Genomic DNA, 23,339 nt, shown 5'->3' on the forward strand with positions numbered 1-23,339 from the left:
TGCCAAAAATTGGCAAATATGTCGTAAACGTTGACAGTCTAAGGTGTTTCATTGCATATGAATACCCAGTGTAGTTCCTGCCCATGATGGTATGATAACAAGCTGTTTTCTGCATTTGTTCTAGCAAGGACATTATATAAATAGTGGGGGGGGGGGGTCTAGTTATTTGAGCTGTATACACAAGGTGTTTCATCGCATATGAATACCCAGTGTAGTTGCTTCAGATGATGGTACAACAAGCTCTTTTCTGCATTTGTTGTACTTAGTCTATTGAGATGTACACACATCTACAAAGATATGTTTACTGTTGAATCAAAGAGGTTTTATATTATATATGAATGAATAAGGACTAATACATTGGTTGAATACAGGACTAAAAGGCCTGTTGGTCATAATATCATATTTCGCCGCCTCAATTCTTGTTTAACAAGACTTATGATCCCAAAATTTGAAAATATAGGAATCTTGTTTTTTTTGGACTGCCTTGTTTTTTTTTCGCCCTATCTCATTAATTTTGGAGTCTGCGGAGGATGTCATCCATAAAATTTACTTGCTGTGGCCTTATAGTATCATACTGAATGGAATTATTACTAGAAATCATCAGACTAAATTCAATGTTCTGCATCTAAAACTATCTTAAGCCAAAAACTGACTTATAATTAATCAGTAAAAAGAACATTGTTACAGGTATTTCCTAACAGTGTGACCTTATGTATATACAAACAAGTTTTTTATCATGTTAAGTGTGTTAAAATGGATCACTATTTATCATAACAAGTTGGCCAGTCTAAAAAAACAAGTAAAACAAAACAGAACAAAAGAACAGAAAGAAAATACAGACATAATATGGGCCTCAAACTACATACACAATGTCTATCTTTAACAGTAGTATGAAAATATATAGCAATGCCTATTCTATAATCTCTTTCCGTGCACAGTATCATGCTATATACAAAAATGCTGTGCCCCTTTTCAAAGAATGTCCATTCTTGCTATAGCACTTAAAACTATCTAGTACAGCTACAGTGTATGTACTTCCCTATTGAACAATGTATAAAATAGAAAATGGCATTGAAATGTGCCTAAAAGACTGTCGATTTTAGAAAGTTGAGTTAAAGGCAGTGATGGCAGTTAACAAAAGAGGCAGTTGGAAAAATGAAGAAACCCTACTACACAACACGAGAGGCAGATTTAGTTTTCTTTCACAAAACTGGTAAAAAAAACTAGCATGTGTCTTTGAGACTAGTAAACCAGCTGTCCATCTTTTTATATATAATAATACAATGTGGTAGTTCCAAAGTTTCATATAAAACTACAGTTCTAAGGTTTCTATATCTTAGTAACATAAGGCTAGTATATGGTTACGCTAAGACTACGTGAGAACTTCTTTCCGACAAGCGTCTTCTTTCTGATTGGTCTGAACCTGGTGTTGCCGAGCGTGTGTGCATCCTCATGTTCGTGCTTCACCTCCTCCAGTTGCCTGGGTGACGAAAATGATTGACATATTAGTGCTGAAAAATACTGTAAGTCTTGAAATATTTGCAGTATTTCTATTTTATGCAATCTTCCTTTTGCCTTTCCATTGAAAATGTGTTTTTATGCTACAGTATTGTTTTGACTGCGAACTTTAATTCTAAAACAGTGTGAAAACTTCCCTTTTAACCCTACTTCAGTAAAACTAAATCCCCGCAAAAATAAAGGAATTTACAGTAACAAAACGCAACTTTCTTTGAGCATTCAAATCCAGTTATGACAAGTACTTATCATTATGACATTCTGAATCTTAAAAATTCATGTTGTTTTATTTTTTAAGAATTTTGAGATAAGTGGCGTCATTAAACCCACCTGGCTAGCTGTTCGTTCTTCAGCTTTTCTTCGTTTAGCTCGCGGTGCAGTTGTGCCTTCGTCTTGCCTGCCGTCGGACACAGCAGAGCATGCTGGGTAATAGATACCGCTGATGGTCTGGAATTGGGGTCTGGGTGCACCATGGACTGAGGAAAGAAAAATATAAAAATTTACAATCTTGACAATAGTACTCTTCTTTTCTTAGAAAATCCAAAGCAGTTACCACAGTATTCTTGACTATAGTACTACAGTCAAACCTGCCTAGGCGACCACCTTTTCAACGCGACCACCTGGCCATGGCGACCGCTTTTTCTCGGTCCCGAAAATTTTCCCCATAGGCACAAGCATTAAGCTGCCTGCCCAAGGCGACCACCTGTCCAACGCGTCCGCGACCGCCACGAATTGGGACCGCACAGAGCACAATCCCTGCCCATGGCGGCCGCCTAATTTTCAAGCGTGTGCCGTGACATCGGATCATTTTGCTGTCGGATTTCACGGAAATGTTTTCAAGACTTTGAAGGACAAAATAAGGACAAAAATATATGGAATAGTAATGTTATAGCATCGATTCCTCCGTGAAGTGTTTTAATAAAACGTTCCCCCTATAAACACTGTAAAGACAAATGTTTGTGATGTTGTTGTGCCTATCGTAATCTTATAGTTTACCGCAAACTCAAGCAAGTTCAGTTTAAAATCAATTTTCAAAACGAATACGTAGTGCATGGCGTCAAAAAGTCAGATTTCACAGAAATTACTATCTATATCTTGTATTTTCAACAAAAATGTGTCTGTGTCTTACTAAATTCCGCTGAAAAATGACTTCGCGGCGGGCAAAACACCGGGCGAGAAATGTTGTTCCTCGGTCCCGACGCCATCTTGGATTTGGCATGGCCCGGATTTGGCGTACCGCTGACCTTTCTAAACACGATGCTTTTGTGTATGAACATTTACAAATACTCTAGTCATTGACGAAAATTAATATTCTTTTTTTATTTTTATTTCCATGAATCTCACAAACCTTTATTGGACGCTGGGCGTTCTGCTACACTGACTTACCTTTTGATGCGGTCGCATAGAGCTTGGCGGCGCGGCGCGACGAAATCACCGTTCCGTTTTCATCTTTAGTTGTCAGATCGAAAACTTTTGACCCTTTTATCCAGCGGTCGGCGCCCCAAAAAAGGTTGGGGCCAGCAGGTGTTTTCTAGGGATTTGTCTTAGGCCTTAAAACTTCGATGATGATGTGCGTGTGTGTGTACTATTTAATCTAACGTGTGAATGCGGGATGGTGCTGCGATCATCGAGGCAACCATTGTTTTGTAGTCAAAATTATTACGAAAATGTGTACACGATGTAGCGGTGTACAATTATTACAATGGTAACGGAAAATGTAATTTTTGTAGCCTCTTTCTGTCAATGAGAAATTGAACCTGGTGGGGCTCATGCTGTCTAAATTCACATAATTTTCCATCCATCCATCTACGTAGTACACTGTATTTGAAAACCTCGACCTGGAAACATGTGAGTGGAATCCTCTTCATGGCGACCACCTGTCCATCGCGACCGTTTTTGCTCGGTCCGCCGGGTGGTCGCCTTGGGCAGGTTTGACTGTAGTTTGAAACTATAAAGAAGGGAAAATATATGTTTGGTGGAAGAAGCCCCCATAACAAATATGGTACAGTCTGTAGGCAATCACAGACACTTACCCTGAGCAATTGGTTGAACTCATCTGAGCACTGTGGGAGGGGTGGCAGGTAGCCCTGCCGTATTCTGTGCCAGTCGTCTCCGTTCTTTGGCAGTTGAACGCCGCTCCCTATTCTGTAAATGGTCAGGGCCAGCGAAAACACATCTGCCTTGGCGAGGTTGGTAAAGTCCTGGTAAGGGATCAGAAAAGTTTGTGTTACATTTAAACCTTGTCAAAGTTACAATCATTGCAGGAAAAGAAATCTTACACATGTACACACATATGAAAGCTTTGTACATATGCGCCACCTAGCAATCTGCATCAGAACTACCAGCCACACAAAATGCAAGGAATAAGTGTTGCAGTAAAGTGGAAGCTTTGAACATACAGTTAACAACAAAATTATTCATTACTACTTTTCAATGATTTTGTTAATGTGGAAAGTAGTTGTGTTCTTCTTTTAACTACTTGAGTAAGTTAGAAGCATTGATTAATATAGTTACACACTCACTAGTATTTATGAAATAAAGTTGTGGTGCCTTATTCTTGCTTTTAAAAAGCATGCTATGTCTGGAATTAGCTTTTTGTTTGAATTCACGGTCATATTTTGAAAATGAGATCAATCCACAGTTCTTCTTGATTTTCGACTGACAACTACATGTACTTTTAAAAATGGTAATAAACATACTGTAAATCACTTAAATATAGTGGCAGGAAAATATAGCGGTTTCGGGAAAATGGAGTAGGTCGCGTCACTTAATTTTAGCGTTGTGGACGAGGCGCTAAATTTAAAACAGGTGCCTGTAATTCACAGACTGATTTGTGAAAAAATACATGAATACTAGTGCTAGTATTATCAGTAAAATCTTCAAGAAAAAGTCGGAAGTTTACGGACCAAAGGCGTGAAAAAACATGAATAAAATGATAGGCACGCCAAGCGCCGGCGACCCAAGCCGCCGCTGCACGCCAGCTGGTTGTTGGGGGGCCATCGATCGTGTTGCCGCCAAGCGCGACGTCGTCGCCCGGGGCTGGGACCGTACTGGCATCCGGGACGCCATCAAGACGGTACGATAGGTGCTGCTGTCCTGTATTTTTGTAATTCTACTGTATTTTTGACATTTACTAGTACTGTATTTTTGCCACAGCAAATTCCGCTTTGTCAAACTCGTAAGTTTTGAAATTGCGCCGCCATCTTGTTTGTTGTCTTTTGTACGCTTGGGTGGCGGCTCTAGGTGGCGGCTCTAGGTGGCGGCGAAATCTTTGTGCTTGATTTCCGATTTCGGTCACATTTGTAAGCTTGCAATGAACGTCTGTACATTGGCACATTTGAAGCTAAACATTTGACTGTATTTCTGCCTTAGAAATTCTTAGGTTAATATCGCATTTCTCGTAGTTTCTTCGTTTGTTTTAGTTCAAGTTCCGTGACGCCATTTTCCTTATGCTGTTGTCTGCACGTGCGCTGAGGTGACGCTAAGATTTTGTACGTCTTATTGTATCTTCGACAACAATGTGAACGCCGTAACGTTTTTGTACATTTTATGCGGAAACTTTTTAATCGTAACTTGAAATGATTATGGTATTTCTACATACTAGTACCATTGTGTAAATAAGCTGTAACGACGCCATAATTGTTTGTGTATGCTATTGTCAGTACACACTGCATTTGTACAAAAAATGACGACAAACTTGTACAATAAATGCTTTATTTCTTGAAGAACACCTTTGCTTGTTCCTGTGTGAATGACTAGTACAAAGTGTGCATATCGTGGCAAATGAATGGAGCGTGATTGTGTACTACGTAGTTACTGTACAGTGTCGGGGCAAGAGGGAGGGGGGCAGAAGAGTGATCAAAATATAGCGTGATGAAAATATAGCGGTTGAACAGCAGCCGCTAAAGCCGCTATAATAAAATCCCCGCTATATTAAAGTGATTTACAGTGGAATGTGGAATTTACCACAACACTTACCTCTTGAAGAATCTCATTGGCCAGGTACCTACAGTCTCCCTCCTCGACCTTGGGGTGTGACGTAGAGGTCACATGTCCAAGGTCACCTAAAAAAAAAAATTGGAAAAAAATATGCATCAATACATGCATTGAAATTTGTGTTGTGATTGGTTGACTTGAAATAATACCGCATCGTGATCGGACGACTAGTAGCAAGACTGAATTTTGATTGGCTAAGACTTAACTGACTTACTGATTTTGAAGGCTGTGTGTCTTCGGAAAGATCAATACTGCATTGAGATTGGTTGTTTTGTACCAACACAGCTTTGTGATTGGCTGAAACTTGATTAACTTACCTATTTTGAAGGTTGTGTGCATCCCTCTGTCTAACTTCTGGTTGATGTGACAGGTCTCATCCTGACAGGTGTCGAAAATGGACGTTGTTCTACACACAAAGATGTTACCTAGAGGGGGACAAGAAAAACTGATAAGTATGGATCAAAAAGTCACAATGGCAACTTAACAATCCTTGTATTGTCTTCTATTGAAAACAGCCAATTTGTTGGATTTTGATGTCTAAAGACATACTAAATCTCCCGAAGGTTATGTATAATGAATCTCCGTCATATACGGCGCTGCCGGATTTATGTCACCATCCAAAATGGTAATTGCAATCCCTCACAGCATTTGTTTTGCATAACCTTCTAGTCTTTTGGCATAACAGCCCGGTTCTGTAAAGTAGGTACAAGCTGCTTAAGACTAAAGCATAAGGTTTGATCCACTCAAACATTGATGGACCCCTGCTCTTTTTGATAAGTGTGGTGGGTTCTTTAACCTCCAGCTTGACATTCCATCTGAGAGAAGGTCCCTAACCAAAGCTAGGTACTCATTCTCACATGTGCCAAGTGGGGAAGTATGTGTAAAATGCATTTCCCAAGGGCACAGCATTGAGGCCTGCTAGGGATTTGAACCCAGAACCTTCAGAGTCTTTAGTCAACAACCTGGCCTGTATCTGTATAGCCGGTATAACAGCCCTTCAGCGCAACACCGTAGGCTTTGTCATGTCCATACTCACTAGGTTTGATGTCCATGTGCACCAGGTTCTGACTGTGGATGTACTTCAGACCCTGTGCCACCTGTACCAGTACTTCCTTCAGCTCGCATTCGCTAAACGTTCTCCCGTGGTTCGGACTAGCTGTCAGGTCGTCCGCTAAACTCCCGCCTGGAGGAAATAAACACAAACAACGTCAGGTTTAAGCAAAACAATTACTGCTCTTTTCAACGGTATATCAAAATGATGTCAGTAATGATAATTTCAACATCAGTGATCAACCTTTCAAACTATCAATCTAAACAACATGTTATTATAATGTTTAAGAACATGGTATGGTATGTGTTTTAACAACTTTTAAGTCTTTAACTGCTTTCACTGTTCCCTCCCTTGGTAAAACACTCTAAAGATATTATATGATTTTCCATGACATCTTAGGTCATCATTTTCATATGCAAAGAAAACAACTACCACAAATACATATATAAGATTTTTGAATAAACATTTGCAGAGGGTAAATGCTGGAATGAAAATAGTGTGGTCTACACTTTAAGACTATACATGCATTTTGTCTTACCATTGCAGTATTCGTTCTGTATGATCATGTGGTCGTCCTCTGCCCAAGCAGAGTAGTACCTCACCACATGTGGATGTTTTCCTAACACAGCGTGGGCGTAAACTTCCTTTATTGCATTTTGTCTGAAAAAAGAAAGAAGCCATAAGCATAACATTCATCTGTGCGAGAGCATTGTACAGTACATGATAGAGAGAGTGTAAATAGAAAAGAACAATAACTCATTTAACAACTCAAGTTTGGAATTTTTCATTCTATGGCAGAAATTCAGCAACACAAAATGTTTCGTCAACATCAGAGTTATTGGACCGCCTTTCGTAAGATATTTTGTGATTTATATGATGATGATATTATGATAACATAATCATTTAAACATATATATAGAGAAAAAATGATTCATGTACTTACTCATCTGTTGACCCAGCCACAGGCTTCTTGGACTTTTTGATGGCATACAGACATCCGTCGAGACGGTTGATACACTTGTACACGGAGCCGAACTCTCCCGAACCGATCCGCTCAACCTCGTGGAACTCAATGTTGTACCTCGATACGTTTGTGTCGTGGAGGGCAATTTTCTATAACAAAACAAAAAAATCATGTAACTGTAAGTATGGAAAATGATAAAAGATCGCAGACAGAACGTTTCAAACAATATCTGACGTCGGGCTTGTTTTGACAATCTCTCCAAGATAATCACTGAAATGCAGCGATTTCGTTGTTACTCTTAGCGGAATATAACAAAATAGTCAACCTCGTTTTACCTTAGTTGGGTTTTCTTCATCAGATTCTTCGTCAACATCAGACAACATTCCACTAGAGAGAAGAACGGGGGCATTATAAGAATGTTAGGACGACCAAATGATTATTTTGTGAGTACAAGTTGCATTTGTGAAACTAAAACACACCATACATTACTGACACAAGAACTAGTAAACATATAAACTCAAGTAGTGCAAAACATTTAGCCTAGTACACAGGGACACCCCTGGTCTTCCATAAGTGTGTTGGGTTCTTTTACATATAGAAGCTTCCTCATACACTGGGCCGCTGGAATTACGTCACCATCTGCAATGCCAAATACAATCCTTTACAACATGTCCAAGCTGGGATCGAACCCTTGTACACATTTCATCCATATGGCAAAGCAGGGGGAATGCTTACCACTTACACCCGAGAGTTAGACAAAAAAAAAGAAGTCAGAAGAATATATACCTGTCTTGTCGTCTCCGTTTAGCCGTAGCCCTGGTCACCATGTTGTTGTCGGGTGTGAAGGGGTTCACGTTGGCGGCGGGACGTTCCATCACCCTGTGTCGTGGTTCGCTGGTGCTCAGTCCGAACAGTTTACTGGGGCCGGTGGGGGTGATCCGCCGAGCCCTCCTCACACTGCTGCTCAGAGAGCGCAGGAGGGTCTTAGGGGTACGGGGAGTGTCCAATAATCTCAGCTCCTGAGGAGGGGGTGGTATTTAACAGGAAAATCAAGATTTTTTTTTTCAAATAACCGGCAAACAGCCTTTAGGCGCAACGCATCAGCTTTGTACAGTAAGTACAAGCTGAGTAAGACCGGACTGTAAGGTTTGATCCCCTAAAACCAGGAAGGGCCCCTCTTTTCAGAAAGGGTGGTGGATTCTTTAATGTGCTCGAGGTGTGGCTGTCTTCAAACACAGGAACTCCACCCAAGTGCCAAAACCTAAGCCAGGTACTCATTTTCACCTGAGTCAATTAAGGAAATAGGTGTAAAGAAGCTTTCGAAATTCCAAAGGTCACAACATTGGGGCCTGCTAGGGATTCGAACCCAGAACCTTTAGATTCTGAGTCAACAACCCTAAGAGCACCTTGTCGCCTGTATCAATACCTGATCTGTTATCACTTTCAGTTGTGGGCAATATGGAACAGCACTTAACAGCCTAAACTAAATAAAGGGTAGGACAACACATTACTTACTTAACTTAGCTAATCAGTTACTTGGGTCAATTCATAATGTGGATAAAGAGCTATTGCCTTTGTTTCAAAACCTCTCCAAGTCAGACGGATTCTGTTTACTATGCCTTCTAATGGTGTGCAGGTAAATTAGTTCATTATCTACAACAAATACACAATGGTACCGTAGTTGTGATGGCCAAGCAAGTGGTGGTGTCCACTAAGATAAATGGCCTAAATTCTATCAAAAATCATGACTGATTGTAGTGCTCTTTACATGTTGTTAGCAAAATGATCACTTGCAGTGTTATGTAATTGTATGTGGTGTTGCTGAGCAGTGCACACTCACCTGAATTACAATTGAGCCTAATTTGTTCTTGGAACAATTGACTGACCAGTGCACAATGCACTAGTTTAGAAACATCTACTGTGTAGTATGAAAAGTTGTAATGCGCTGTATTACAAACTATGATTATGAATGATGAAAATGTGAAAACAGCATGCAGAGTCACAAACCTGCATAGACTTGTGGGGTGGCGAACAGTCACCGCTACTGCCACTGGTGTTGGGGCTCTCATCTTCCGGTGAAACTGCAAACCGTACGCTACGCTTGACGGGGCTGGGGTTAGGGGTCGGACTGGCGAGGTCGGGGTCCCAGAAGTCCAGGGAAGCGTCCTTGTCCGAAGTGTCAAGATCAGCTTTACTCCTATGAAACGGAAAAAACATACATTTATTAATAGTGTAACATATACATCGCACACCGGTGCAATGGCCTATAGTGTTCGCCTTGCACACATATACGTAGGTCGTGAGTTCGATCCCTAGCTGGGTAATAGTCATACTTTAAAAATGGTACATACTGCTTTCTAGATGCTCAGCACTCAGAATTTGGGAAAGAGTATGGTAGTTAAACACACATCTGATCACTACTAGCAGACTAGCCCCCTGCTGTAGAGACTTGCACAAAATTATGCGTGGCCAAATGACTATAGAAATGGACATGGACACCTCCTCTATGCGTATTATCAAGACACCTGGGTCATGTACTGTAGAGTCTGTTGTGCCTAAAATTTGAAACGCAATGTATGTGGTTGGTTATCAAATCAACATTTTTAAATGTTGCAAAAGATTCAAAGATTTCCAGTAACCACTTGCATTGTTAAAACTGTGAAAATCATCTCCACCCCCAAAAACAACAGGACACAGTTAACAATGACATGTCATAAATTAGCATCTAGGTGTTAGAGACACCAAGAAATTACAATACAAATGACAAGTTTACATGCAAAAACATAGAAATGAATAAAAATAACAGTAACTTTGTTGTATGATTTTGTAACTATGTGACTGAAGTTTCCTTATTTGGTTTTCAAAGTAAACTATTGTGTATTGAAAACAATAGTTTTTGTTTTCAATATGAGTCAGTAGCGTCACTGACTTTAATGACGTCATCGTGAGTCATTTGACCCAACTTCCGGCCACAAACCTACAAATTAACACTTTTTCGCCACAAATCTCGCCTCAAAATGAACTACTGACACCAGTCTTAAGTTTATTTGTGAAAGGAAAATTGCTTTCATCACAAAATAATGCTACAGTTCATCTTCTTATGCCATAACTTAAATAAAAGGTAACAAAAATCACCATGCTACCCTGTGTACACAGGAAAATTGAGACCGAAAATTTGACACGGTTGTTTTGTGTGTGTATTTTTGCGACATATGGCATGAAAACAAGCATGTTTGCCAAGCACAAAAAAACATCATAACGTAACCGCCCAGCGTTCATTCAGTGGATAAAGAGAAGTCTTAGGAATCAAAAAGACGGAGATGGGTGCTAAAATACCGACCTAAATCCTGTGAAACTCGGACTGGAAAGCCCGGATGAGCCGAAAGAATCTTCCGTCGGCTCGCCATCGCTCCCCATGCCGTCTCCGAAGTCTAACGTCTGCGCTACGGGGTCTGTATCCATGGCGCCCGCACACGAGCTCAGCTTCAACGGCATATGGTGTAGAAAGGTCCCAACGAGGTCCAGATCGTCTAACAAGTACAAATTCAGCAAAAATACACGAAATATTTCAAGAGTTGTTACAAATTTTGTCGCAGACGTCTAGAAACTAGACACACACCCAACGTGGGGAGGGGGGCGATGGTAAGAAAATCTGAAGATCGCTGCGAAATTTTCTCAGATCTTCCCTCAGATCGCAGTCAGCGGACTCGAGAAGTTCTTCCAAGACAGTCTATAACCTCAAGATCGCGAACTTAGGAGCAGAAGGCCACAGAAGGTGACGAAACCGCCCCAAATTTGAACAGTAATCTTGCTGACACCGTCTCTTGTCTGATTAATATTTCGCGCGTCGGTTACTCACGTGTTGTCAAGCGGCCAATCAGAGCCCGCGCCACAATTCAAAATTGGCCAATTAGCGCGTCAGAATGACGTCATGCAAACCATTGTCCAACTATTGACCAATCAGGTAGCTGCTAGTGAATGACGTCACCTACCTATCACGTGATCAGTGAGTGTCTCAAAAGCGTCACCAAGCGTGATGGATTGTAAAGCCAACAACCACTAATCACTGTATTGTGTATAATCTGAAATGAGTGTCAATTACTGTTTTGTTTGGCGTCATTCTTCATTTACTGAAATCAATTGAGACTGATTCATCCACATTGACAAGAAATACAGCAAAACAAAGTAATGAAAGAAACTAGTAAACACAATTTATTTTTCCTTGGACAACAAATGACGGCCTGCTAGAGGTGTGAAAGTGGGCCGAAGACAATAATGATAATCACTTGTATGCTGTCCTGCAGTAAGCAAGTAAGCAAGCTAGGCTATCCTGTTCGATAAGTTGTTGTAACGTTAGATATCGTGAAAGGAAAACCGGAAAGTATGTGTAACTTTATTGCACGGCAATTGTATAACTATAAGGGCCTGCTGCTAGGCTAACCGGACTCCTGGCGGACAGAAACAAATGGACCAAATGCCAAAATTGGGGGATATCTTATCAGAGGACTTGTCCAGGCATTAGAGCACAGATTTTTATGCTCCTTTTCTTGCAAATGGTAACTCTATGACCGGCTAACTATGAGACCATTTTTGGCGAAGCTTCAGAAGCGAGCCAAATAGTGTATATCATACGTTCGATTGCCAAGTATTCAACTGTTATCTAGGTCGATCAACGATACTGCTTATTTTTGTGCGTGTACATGGTGAGAAATTGACCAGCAAAGAATTCAAAAATTACGAAGATTACTGTCAGTCGTTTTGTTGACTATCTGTTGTGAAATATAATTTTGTTGATCATTGACTATCAGGTTAGTAAAAATAGATAATAAAAAGTCAAATGATTTAACAAACACCCATTGTCAGCATTATTGTTGTTGTGGTTAATCGTTTGAGGATCAAAATGGTTTAAATTATCAATAATCATCTATCCAAACCCTTTAAAGGCACCCAGAGCATTTTATGAGGTTGAAAACTGGAAATATTCTAGTTGCTGTAATCTTTATGAAATTGACATTTACGGTCACTGTTTACCACATTTACGTGCGGATTTCTTGTCAAAGGTGCTCAAAAGCGGTACAAAACTAAGCTACATGGTGATCTTTTAGTTTCACGCGCCTACTGTAAATACTGTATATACCATAGCCCCGCCGACCTCCGTCAAAACGTAGAAATGCAAAATTAAAACATAAAAATGCAAATATTTGACGGACATGCAGTCACTCTCTCATTGGTCGAACCGCTAATTGTGATGGACAGTCAGGATCAGTCTATTAGGGCTTGGATTTTCTATCAGTTCTCACCACACAACGACATCATATCTTTGCTCCTTAATGTCGACATGTAATGGTATAGTGTTATTGAAACTTACTATGTGTAGGAATGATTAGAAATTGAGTTTTTTTATTCAAGTTTTAAGCCTCATAAAATGCTCTGGGTTCCTTTAACCTCCTTGCTTCAACTAAGCAACATTATTGTCTATCCATTATCAGTTGCATGTCCTGGTACTTAAGAATTAGATTATATATTTAAACCTTTTTATTGGACTTTGAGTCCTCAAATAATTCAGCTATGTCTTTATCGGCTTAAGACTTAAGAGGTATGATCGACCGGGGCTAGTGACGTCATCAAGGCCATGTAATGTATATTCTGTGGTCATGATCATATTGACCTTGGTAACGAACAGCTTTATTAGCGTTTACAGAATTCAATTCGTGTCTAGATTTTTCGTACTATTGCATATGTGGCTTATATTGAGCGCAAAATTATACGCAAACCATGTGGTTTGATACGATCATAACGGGGGTTTAGGTAAAAGGGACATACAATTTTGGAAGAGTCTAGTGTGGATTGATATACATATGCATATCAAGAAACTTCACTATGTATCTATAATACTTCGTATCATGTGGCACCTAATACCATGCAGATTTCATTATATGGATGAGATCCTTTGGGCACCCCAGAACTGATGCGAGCGTGCGAGCAAAAAGGTGGGCAAAAAGTTGCCTTCATCATGAAATCTCTAAGTGGTCAGAAAGGTTGAACAAATGACTAAACATACAGAACATGGTGTATATATATATATATATATATATATATATACAAGGAGTCTATATAACCTCCTTGATATATACAAAACAATAAATATTTTATTTGTCTCCTTTGACATCATCTTCTTTGACCTTGGAATGCTTCGCTTATTGGTACGATATTTTTTCTTTCAAGTTACAACATAAATTTCCTCATCCTTTATATAATTAACGGTATAGTCACAAACAAAGAGTACCCATGCCCTCGTTTTGAAATTTTTCCTTTGTTTCACTCTTCATCGTTATAAAACAGACACAAACACCTGTTTTGCTGTTCAGAGCTTGTTTTCTGTTTACAAACAGTTTCCATTGTTTTGAGATCTATTTTTGCCACGCTGACGAATTTGTGTTTGCACATATGGTTTGATTCCTGTGAGAAAAAAATCGTAACCTTGTTAACTGTATCTCGATTGTGATTGGTCCGCTTTAAAAGGTACATTACAAAACGGCTTGGAATCCACCCAGCATATAGATCACCACACTCAAAGCCAGGGAAGAGACGTTCTATTGCAGAAGTATCTGTTCAACGAGTCTTCTGGACAGGTGAGTTGGACAAATAATCATAATTTTCCTCTTTTTTTTATGCGTCCCATGATCTTAAAACGGTCAAAACATGTTCCAAAGGGTAAAAACGGCAACTACGGAGAAAAAATTGTCTTTTAAACTTCAACTGACCAATTTTGTTTCGCGTAAGCAATGACTGCTTACTTTAGACATGTCCCTTTCATATAACTTTCTGGCCTGCGTGCTATGCTATACGTGCTATGCTAGATAATTTACCGGGACTCTCATGTTGTGGAGCCTAAGTATGGAAGCTCTACTCTCCAAGCAGAGGAGTCCGGCTGTCAATTGTTGACGTGTTTTATGCGTTTTTGTCGGGCTCTCTACTTTGTCATGTTTCTTTTTTGTGTCATGTGTATTAATGAGACACATGACAAAGTAGAAAGCCCGACCAAAAGGCCTAAAACACGTCAAAACCACTCATCTGCTTGGAGAGTATGGAAGCTCGATAAACTAACTAGGATGGCACTCAGAGTGAGTTGACAACTTTCTACAATCTTCTAAGAATCTTGCTATTCTGCTAGGTACCCGTACAGTGGAAGCCAGTTATTGTTTCTTTTTTTTTTCGATATGCGTTCGCCGGCTTAATAGACAAGCACCATTGAAAATGACGAGACCCACGAAAAAAATGAAAGAAAATTTTTTTACGGCGTATAATGTTAATGTGTACGTATGTAGGGCTTCTAGCGAGCCACTTTTGCAAAGTCTGCGAAACATCTATAGAGTGGTAATAGTACTGCAAAACGTGTTCATTCCAAAACAACAACAGCAAAACTGTCGACGGAGTCATTTGGACATTCAAACCTACGCGGTCACACGTGAAAAATGAAAACAAATACACCAGGTTTGTTTTTGTTACCTTTGAGACTTTGTGTGTACAAACGTTCCCACGGAAAAATGCAAACATATCGTAAAAATCAATTCTACCAGATGTTTCACGCTACAAGATTCGCCGAGTCTACATATGTAACACCAGTAACGGTAGTTAGGTCACAGCAGGTAAATTATATGGATGACATCAGGGGCATGCATGTTTATCGCTCAATTCTTGTTACAATGTTTATGGTCTCTAACCTTGAAAATGTAGGCACCTTGTTTTGTTTTCTTTCTTTTTTCTCTGTCCACCTTATATTTTTATTCGCCCGCTCGCATTAGCTAGATTTGCTGTCTACAGGGGATGTCATGCATAGAATTTACTTGCAATGGCCTTACAAACGCAAGACTCCGTTGATGGTCAGTTCTCAGAAGAGGGTTTCAAAAAGCACCGTTTATTTCAGAAATACCCAGTGTTGTGCAAGCGTGTTAGGTTTCCCAAGGTCTTTCCCAAAATACCTGAAATATTACGTTTGTATATTCGATTTTCAATATCATAGGGGAAGTGAATGTTTTACATACATGTATATTCTCCTATAAATATGACATATATGCAAGAACATCTATATATTAGATAAGACATATTTGCATTAGGCGTGGGCGAAGTTTCAAGTCAAGACTTGTATTTTCCCCAAAAATCTTGCGAACAAAAGGCCAAACCGAAGAAACTATGTATACCTGCTTATATATGTAGTATACGTTGTAAAACTGTCACAAACACATATGAATCGTCATATGATCCTTCAAAACTAACTGCGCCATTGTTGTCAATCTCTTTCGTTAGATTCCGCTCACCATGGGTATTATGCCAGTAGTCTTACTGATGGCCAGCATCTCTGGTAGTCATGGTAACCGATGTACCAAAACCCTGCCGACTACCGGCCGCATCCGGTACTCCAGCCGGGACTCCGCCCAGGCATTGGTGGAAACTTTCATCCAATCATCCATCAAACCTGGAGAGACCCTCTGTTTCACCCTACATGACCTCGCCAACGATGACGCTGGCTCTGACGTGTCCATCTCCATGGCAACGAACGGGAGCGTGCCGTTGCTATGGCAACTGACATACGAAGGCATCGAGATGGACTACGGCGTCAAGAACCGGTACTCCTTCTACCGACCGAAGTATGAATCAGATTGTAACTGTGACTGCCCGCAATGGGGTGACTACTGCAATTCCAAAACAGACCGGTGCTCCGAGCATGAGCTAGACTTCTGTTACAACACTTACATACCAGACCAAACGGGTCACGGCTGTGCTGTGTACTGGAAGAGCGAAGAATCCGAGGTCTGTTGCGCTCTTTACGTCGGCAAAGACCCAAGCTCACCCAAGTACGACGCTGTGTACCTCTCATCGGACGGCAAACCGGTTGTCAAGTTTACCCTCAAAGTCTACGACAGTAGGACGGACGAAGTGGTGCTCTCCTATCCAGCCTTTACAGTGGGTCTAAACGATCGATCGTACACTGAAGCACAACACTGGGTAAGGCTGGAGCTGACAGGGGACACGCCGACTCAGATCGACAGCGGGTACTACTACACCAAGAGTGAAGAGACACAATTATACACGGACGTTAACATTAACGGTCTGAACGAGTTTGACCCGAGAAAGATGGGGTGGCTCAAGGTTCGCGACGACGGAACCGTGGAACGACCACCAGAAAGAACGGTGGTCGATGCGTTCCACATTAAGACAAAGAGGTGTCACAACAACTTTGACTACTCGGAAACATGGCAGATCTATGGTCATGGGAATTGGGAGGATCATTCTGGGTCGAGTGTTGAGGACTTCTACGATTGGGTACGGGAGGCTAGGTACTCCCGGGAGCGGCGCGCGGTCACGATCATCCCGCAGTACGACCGACTCGTCACGGTCAAGGTCGGCATCAACACCACGACTAACGTCCTCTTCTACTACCATGACTCAGATCTGATAGATTTCACGGCCGAAGTTCGGGTAGACAGGCACTCCAACCGATTCGCCAACATAACCTTGGTGGCAGCGGTGGGATCACTCGTAGGGTCCATCGCACCTTATGACGGAGATAGCTCCGCGACTGTGCACAGGTTTGAGCTACACGTAGGCTCCACATCCGCGACAAACTCCGTCAAACGCATTCCATTGCCGAAAACCATCAACGGTACGAGTCGGATGTGCCTGTCGCCGCTTTCCAAGCCTGGGAACGAGGTCTGCAAGACCGTGCCGTTCGTACAGGAGGCGCTGCAAGACTTTATCGTGCCGCCGACCTGGAGGCCTGGCAACCCCGGAGACGCCGGCGCGGGGTTCAACTTGAACTGGCTCCTCGACTTTTTCGGTCAGTTTTCTCTCGTTTAGTTAAAGGTTTATTAAAAGTCTCCCATTAAAAGATACTGGAAAGAATAAAATATGTGAAGACCGTAGCCCCAGTGAAGTCCCATACATGCAAATTTATGCATATTTTAAGATTCTCGTAACATGATGCAGATTCTAAAACATTCTAGGTGCATATTTCATATCTTTGATATACACAGGATTTCTGAACAAAGTATGCTCGAATCCCATACATGCAAATGTATGCAAATTTTATGATTCTCGCAACGATACGTAGACTATTAAACATCCTTGGTGTATCTTTAATATTTTTAATGTATACAGGCTTTCTGAACCCCGCCGAATGGTTCAATGGCATCCAGGGCTGGTTGGAACTGTTTGCCATGATGTTGGACATCGCCCTGTTCATAGCGGCCATCTTTCTCTTCATCAAGATCTGCACTTGGTTCAACGTGGCAGGATTTTTCACGACAAAGGTTCCGAAATGGGTAAGGATTCAAAAACTTCAGTTTGCTGTAGAATTGTAGATACAATACTTTAAACCAACGCTGTTGACACATTAGAATAAACAACATACAATGTTGTCTGCAAGATGAAAACCTTCATGTGAATCTGTAGCCTCTTCCATTGACCCATTGACCTGGAATGTCTGCCTGAGCAAAGGTTGATAAATCCACTAATTCTACCATCTCTGAACATCCATTGTTTGTCAATCCCGCATCTCTGACCTTTTGGCGCTTCACTTCCTGTCCCTTTGTGGCGAAACATGCCTGTATACATGTAGTGTGTGAAAATACGGACACACAAGCGAACAAACAAATAAACATACAAACACACCAAAAAACTCCGTACATGGAGGTGAAAAATGCTTGACAAACCACTTTATGACCTCCTTGTACACACAAACCACAGTTTCTCCAAGGTCAACGCTTGTATGATCTTGTAGCAGGTTGGTGGGCAAGTTTTGTCTTGCAAGGGCAAATAATAGTCTCATTGAAACAATGGCCAAAACCTTTTCTGTGTAAGAGTGCTGAGCTGACATTTCTATTTTTTCTGTTGTTTTCAAACACACTATGACGTTGTTCGATTTTTGTCCAGAGTGAGGGGGTGGAGATGTCACTTCTCAGGCGCCGGAGAGCAGAACATGGGGACGTGTGCTGATGATGTCACAAGGTCCGGTCCAATCAGGAGACGTTCAGGATAACTCGTTTAAACACGAAGGTCCTCATTCGCGCTTGGCACATGATTGTCATATACCCACCACGCAATATCATATCAATTGTTGTGCAATAAAGTTATTATTATATTTTCATTATTATTGACATAAATTGATCTTTAAGCTGGGGATCTACATAAAGCAAAAATGTATTAGTATATCACATACCCCTTTTCCAGAAGAATATGCCCTGCTTTACAGCCTGTATATGTAACGTTGGGTAACCTAAATTCGGGATTTTTCCGATAATGGTTGACTGAAATCAATCTAGCAGAACAATAAACCATCCTTTTTTTCTATTATTCTGTCAGTATCATGTACTATCTTTGCACTAATCATATGTATGGTAGATTTTGTCTCTAGTCGTGCTGACACCATGATATTTCAACTTGAAACTACCGTCCGCCGCACGCACAATTACGGTGCTGTCGGACAGGGGGGCACATTAATTCGGGAGAGAAGATTCGTCTTGAATATCTTACCGCTAATCACATTTTATACAGCAGCTATTCGTTCCATCCTTGGCTTGAGGAGAGTGCTATGGATATAGACGTGTCCAAGTAAAAAAAATACACGAAAAAACGGCCGTACCGCACACATCAGGCCAGTTCGGGAACAACCCGTGTGTTGAGTCGGTAGAACTTCACTCAAAGTCGGCCCATCGTCATCATCGGGCAACGTGTAACGTTACATTATTCATGGAAAGTTAGCTGGATGCCGTAGCAATGGTAATACTACTATGTCCATGTGTTCCTTGTTGTGTTAGGAGCAAACTTTGAGGAAAATATCTTCCTCAGTCCACTATCACACGCAGCATTTAGACAAAAAAGTGTTCCTCACAAACCTTTGTCGTCTGCTTGACAACAGGATTCTGGTTAACAATATGGCGGCGGGAAAATACACGTGCCGTAGGTTGCAGCAACAGAGAGGAGTTTTGATGATTGATCACACTTAGAATCCAGTTGCAGGTTAGCAAAAGAGATTGTAATAAGTTGTCTTGTAAATAATTGTGTTTAGCAGGAAGCGGATGTGACATTTTTCTTATAAACCAGCCGACAACCATGTTGTGCAATTCTCCCACGAAGCCCTCAGACTGTTCCAATAAGGGACGGAGAGTTTTTGACCGCGTCGCCTTATAATGCATGCTTATCGAAGCTTTTCAGACAGTGTTCTGAATACGTTAGTCTGTCAAGTTTGCATTTCTAGCGGTATTACTGACGTTGCATCTAGCAAATATCCCTAAATACCCCGTTTTCGAAAAATCCCGACTTTAAGTACCCCACGAATTTAGGTTACCCAACGTTACATTTACCAACTACTAGTAAGAATTAGCTATTCTCGTAATACAGCTTGTTATATAAAGGCTCTTGATTGGTACATACATTGTAAAAAAGGTTTGTGCTAGATTAATTGTATACGTGTTAACGTTTGAGCAGTTGTAATTTCCGCGAGTGACGGTCTCCGTAAATAGTAGTTAAACAATGAAGTACATTTTGCTCGTAACAGTCTTTAACAAACGAAATTTACTTGAAAATTGATATGTACACTAACACCAATCTTGCGTACACTTGTCATGTGAATGAAACACAAATAAACTGACTTGTACAGTAACACAATTGAAGTTGTGTTTTATGCATGTTGTGCTTGTGCGTAAAAGCAGGTGCGTAATATGTTTGATCGCACCATGTCTACATATTTACTTGACATTGATTTATTGATCATAAATACCCAAATAACAAAGTGTTTCTTTACACAAATAGTTCCTTCCTTTCCAATGGAGTTCAATTCCGTTTGTCTGTTTACCTGAAAGTGAGAACACTCGCACTGTTCCTACAAGAACGTGTACAGGTGACGTGCACAGCTGCAGGTGACACTAGCTGTGTTTTGTGGAATCTTACCCAAGATGTCCCACCGTATAAAGGTCGTGTTCACACGAGAATTAGTTGTACGTGTTGATCATACTAGGTGGGTGGGGGTCTGATAACCTCCGGTGTGTAGCGATATGTTATCCTGTTCACACGAGAATAATTGTACTCCCAAATTCGATCTGTTTACGTTAAATGACTTATCAAGTCACGAGGTACAGTAGAAGTACAGCCTGGGCGTGCACAAGAAAGAGGAATAACAATAAACGTGTAAAAGAAAGAAGAACGGAAACATCCAACGGTAAGCATCCTGGGCAAAACTTCTCTAGCTTCTAGTCAACTCGTGAAGTGACTACAACTCTAGACACTGGAGGACCGAAAGGTCGCCCTGTGTGTCATGTTCGCCATGAACGTATTATACAACTCGGACCTGTACATACACTAGTTTTCACAACTCAGGGGTATAGTTAGCGGCTGTGTGACAATACAAAACAGAAAAATAGACCTATTAGCCAAGTACGCAGAGAGCGCTACAACAAAAGCCAAACTCCATACCTCGTCCAACTTTTGAATGTGTCGGCAAAAAACATCAGTATAGTCGGTCATCCCAAGAATCCTATGGATACATGTATATGTTATTTTGATGTCATTTTAGAAAGTATGTGTTCTGCAAAATGATTTTACCAACTCAGTGTTATACACTAGTATGTTATCTAAATTCAGCCAATGGCAACGGACATTATTAAAATCGTTTTCAAATTGATGATTGGTTTATTGATTGAAAAGGTCTCTTCTCTTATATATGGACATCATAGGCGGCGGTTGACAATGTACCGACTGTCCTCTCATATCATCTTAGTCCTCCTGGTCGCATCAGGACTTTGTCTCCATGGTCCTTCCCACCTGGGTGATTTTACAGCAGAGGTGGTGTTGGACAAGTTCTCCAGTCGTTACGCCAACATTACACTGGTGGCGGCGGTGGGATCACTGGTGGGCACCGTCACCCCTTTGGCCACAGAAGACCAGGGAGTCCCGTTCGTGTTTGAGTTACTCGTGGACTCGCCGTCCAAGGTCACATCGGTGAAGCAAGTGCCCCTACCAAGCTACATCCATGGCCACAGCCGTCTGTGTCTGTCTCCGCTGTCAAGACCAGACGATGAAGTCTGTAAGGAGGTGCCGTTTGTCGAGGAAGCGGGCAGGGGGTTTCTTGTTCCGCCCGGACCAAGGCTTAAGGTCAGCGAAAGCCGGAAACAGAGAAGCAATAATGGAACTACCCGTTCGTTTCTAGGTGAGTTTCCCCATCTTTTAATTAACGTTATTAGAAAGCTTGAAGATACAGTTGTAGTAAGAGACTGTAAGAAATTCTGATACAAGTGAAAGAGACTGATGGAGAGACTCGTTTTTCAGTCTTACCTTTGGCCTGGACGTTTTGTCGTAGGATATAGTTGATACATTATCATACAAGTATTTGCCTGATCGATTGGTGATAATATTGGCATATTCACAGCTCATACAGGGCATCTTTATTGACACAACAAACATACTATATTTCGTAAGGTCTGCTACATATTTCCATACAAACAGTCAAGTGAATACTAACTAACCTATACATAAGTGTATATGAATAGATATGAATAAATCAACATGTTGAGTCCAACGTAACATTCACACTATTGGCTCTAAGTATTTGTTCCTTTGACCTTTGTCTAGAGTACATGAACCCAGGTCAGTGGTTGAACGGTGTGCAAACTCCGCTAGAAGGCGCAGCTATTGCTGTCGACGTCTTCCTGATGCTGCTCTTCGCCGGTGTTGTGGCAGTTCTTGGTGTCCTGTGTCTGCAGAGCCGAAATGTTCACCGGGGCGCGTCAAGGGAAACTGCAACAACCAGTGCTTAATAATAAATAAGGACGTGAAAGTATGGAGGAAGGGAAATTTATTGATTCATTCATTTGTTTATCTATTTATTCCTTCATTCATCCATTTACTCACGAGTCCATTCACCCCCCCATCCATCCATATATCTAACCATTCATTCACCCATCCACCCATCCATCCATCTAACCATTCATTCATTCATCCATCCATCCATTCATCTACCCATTCATTCATTCATTCATCCATCCATCCATGCACCCATCCATTCATCTACCCATTCATTCATCCATCTACCCATTCATTAATCCATCCATCCATTCATTCATACATTCATGCATTCATTCATTTACCTACTCAGTATGTTATCTATATCAGAATCTATATTATCAAGGTATACATCTAACGTTATATGCATAAGCAAATAGCACCATGATAATGCATATTACCATCTGTTTTATGATTTACGGAGCTATAACAATAGTAGCAAAACACAAATTGCATCATCACATATGGAACATTCAAGATACTGGTCAATAAATCTCAAACGTAGCAAACGAGTGTCTTGTTTGACCTTTGAAGTTGTCTACTACAATCGAAAAATAATGATAATCCAGCATAACCGGTACTAGATTGGCCTAGGCTATATCCACTTATGGTTGGAGCCTACATAGCCCTGCACATTACAGAATACATCATATGTCATCGTTGGATAGAAAAATGTCTTGAGTAAAATTTTGAAGCAAATAGCTTGATCGTCCAGAAGTTATAAAACCAACCATAGAAAGTCCTTAATTCTAAAAGCTAGAGAAGAAATACTAAACATAACTGTCATGTCACCATCCATGAAATCTAAAAGAAAAACTAAATTTCTACTAAAATCGCAAAACCCACCTTTCATTAAAAACGTGGGACTATTCATTTAATAGCTACTGCCTTCTGCGTTTCAGAGAAGTCACCCCCACCTCCCGCAATGGAAAAAGGGGCCCTGCCGGGTAGTTCCCGGTCTGGGTTTTTTCATTTTGG

The 23,339-nt window shown here is 40.9% G+C and overlaps 3 protein-coding genes across 3 annotated transcripts; 2 read left to right on the forward strand and 1 right to left on the reverse strand.

Annotated features, from left to right (window-relative positions):
• Window positions 1-1,227: 1,227 nt before the first annotated feature.
• LOC136422043 (wee1-like protein kinase 1-B) lies at window positions 1,228-11,147 on the reverse strand. The gene is made up of 12 exons (XM_066409663.1): window positions 10,867-11,147; window positions 9,534-9,723; window positions 8,313-8,545; window positions 7,862-7,913; window positions 7,506-7,675; window positions 7,101-7,222; window positions 6,548-6,694; window positions 5,829-5,936; window positions 5,494-5,579; window positions 3,549-3,716; window positions 1,846-1,991; window positions 1,228-1,480 (listed from the first exon to the last, which is right to left on the reverse strand). Exons 1-12 carry the CDS (start codon window positions 11,019-11,021, stop codon window positions 1,351-1,353), a joined length of 1,707 nt encoding a protein of 568 aa, XP_066265760.1. The 5' UTR covers window positions 11,022-11,147; the 3' UTR covers window positions 1,228-1,350.
• A 2,667-nt stretch (window positions 11,148-13,814) lies between these two features.
• LOC136421972 (cell fusion protein aff-1-like) lies at window positions 13,815-18,878 on the forward strand. The gene is made up of 4 exons (XM_066409573.1): window positions 13,815-14,158; window positions 15,834-17,364; window positions 17,685-17,848; window positions 18,459-18,878. Exons 2-4 carry the CDS (start codon window positions 15,846-15,848, stop codon window positions 18,519-18,521), a joined length of 1,746 nt encoding a protein of 581 aa, XP_066265670.1. The 5' UTR covers window positions 13,815-14,158; window positions 15,834-15,845; the 3' UTR covers window positions 18,522-18,878.
• Window positions 18,879-21,225: 2,347 nt separating this feature from the next.
• On the forward strand, window positions 21,226-22,361 carry LOC136421317 (uncharacterized). Its single transcript, XM_066408537.1, has 2 exons — window positions 21,226-21,729; window positions 22,152-22,361. Exons 1-2 carry the CDS (start codon window positions 21,270-21,272, stop codon window positions 22,334-22,336), a joined length of 645 nt encoding a protein of 214 aa, XP_066264634.1. The 5' UTR covers window positions 21,226-21,269; the 3' UTR covers window positions 22,337-22,361.
• Window positions 22,362-23,339: the final 978 nt, after the last annotated feature.

The sequence above is a fragment of the Branchiostoma lanceolatum genome, chromosome 16, assembly GCF_035083965.1.
Source record: "Branchiostoma lanceolatum isolate klBraLanc5 chromosome 16, klBraLanc5.hap2, whole genome shotgun sequence".
NCBI classification, from domain to species: domain Eukaryota; kingdom Metazoa; phylum Chordata; class Leptocardii; order Amphioxiformes; family Branchiostomatidae; genus Branchiostoma; species Branchiostoma lanceolatum.

What these genes read in the sequence shown, in the direction of transcription:
- LOC136422043 (XM_066409663.1), bottom strand. Translation starts at nt 11,021, where the DNA reads ATGCCGTTGAAGCTGAGCTCGTGTGCGGGCGCCATGGATACAGACCCC. An exon ending in GCACACAACCTTCAAAATAG is followed by an intron (nt 5,580 to 5,828) that starts GTAAGTTAATCA and finishes TTTTTTTTTTAG; the next exon opens with GTGACCTTGGACATGTGACC. An exon ending in AGTTCAACCAATTGCTCAGG is followed by an intron (nt 1,992 to 3,548) that starts GTAAGTGTCTGT and finishes TTCTTTCCTCAG; the next exon opens with TCCATGGTGCACCCAGACCC.
- LOC136421972 (XM_066409573.1), top strand. Translation starts at nt 15,846, where the DNA reads ATGGGTATTATGCCAGTAGTCTTACTGATGGCCAGCATCTCTGGTAGT. An exon ending in CTGGCTCCTCGACTTTTTCG is followed by an intron (nt 17,365 to 17,684) that starts GTCAGTTTTCTC and finishes TAATGTATACAG; the next exon opens with GCTTTCTGAACCCCGCCGAA. An exon ending in CGACAAAGGTTCCGAAATGG is followed by an intron (nt 17,849 to 18,458) that starts GTAAGGATTCAA and finishes ATTTTTGTCCAG; the next exon opens with AGTGAGGGGGTGGAGATGTC.
- LOC136421317 (XM_066408537.1), top strand. Translation starts at nt 21,270, where the DNA reads ATGTACCGACTGTCCTCTCATATCATCTTAGTCCTCCTGGTCGCATCA. An exon ending in AACTACCCGTTCGTTTCTAG is followed by an intron (nt 21,730 to 22,151) that starts GTGAGTTTCCCC and finishes ACCTTTGTCTAG; the next exon opens with AGTACATGAACCCAGGTCAG.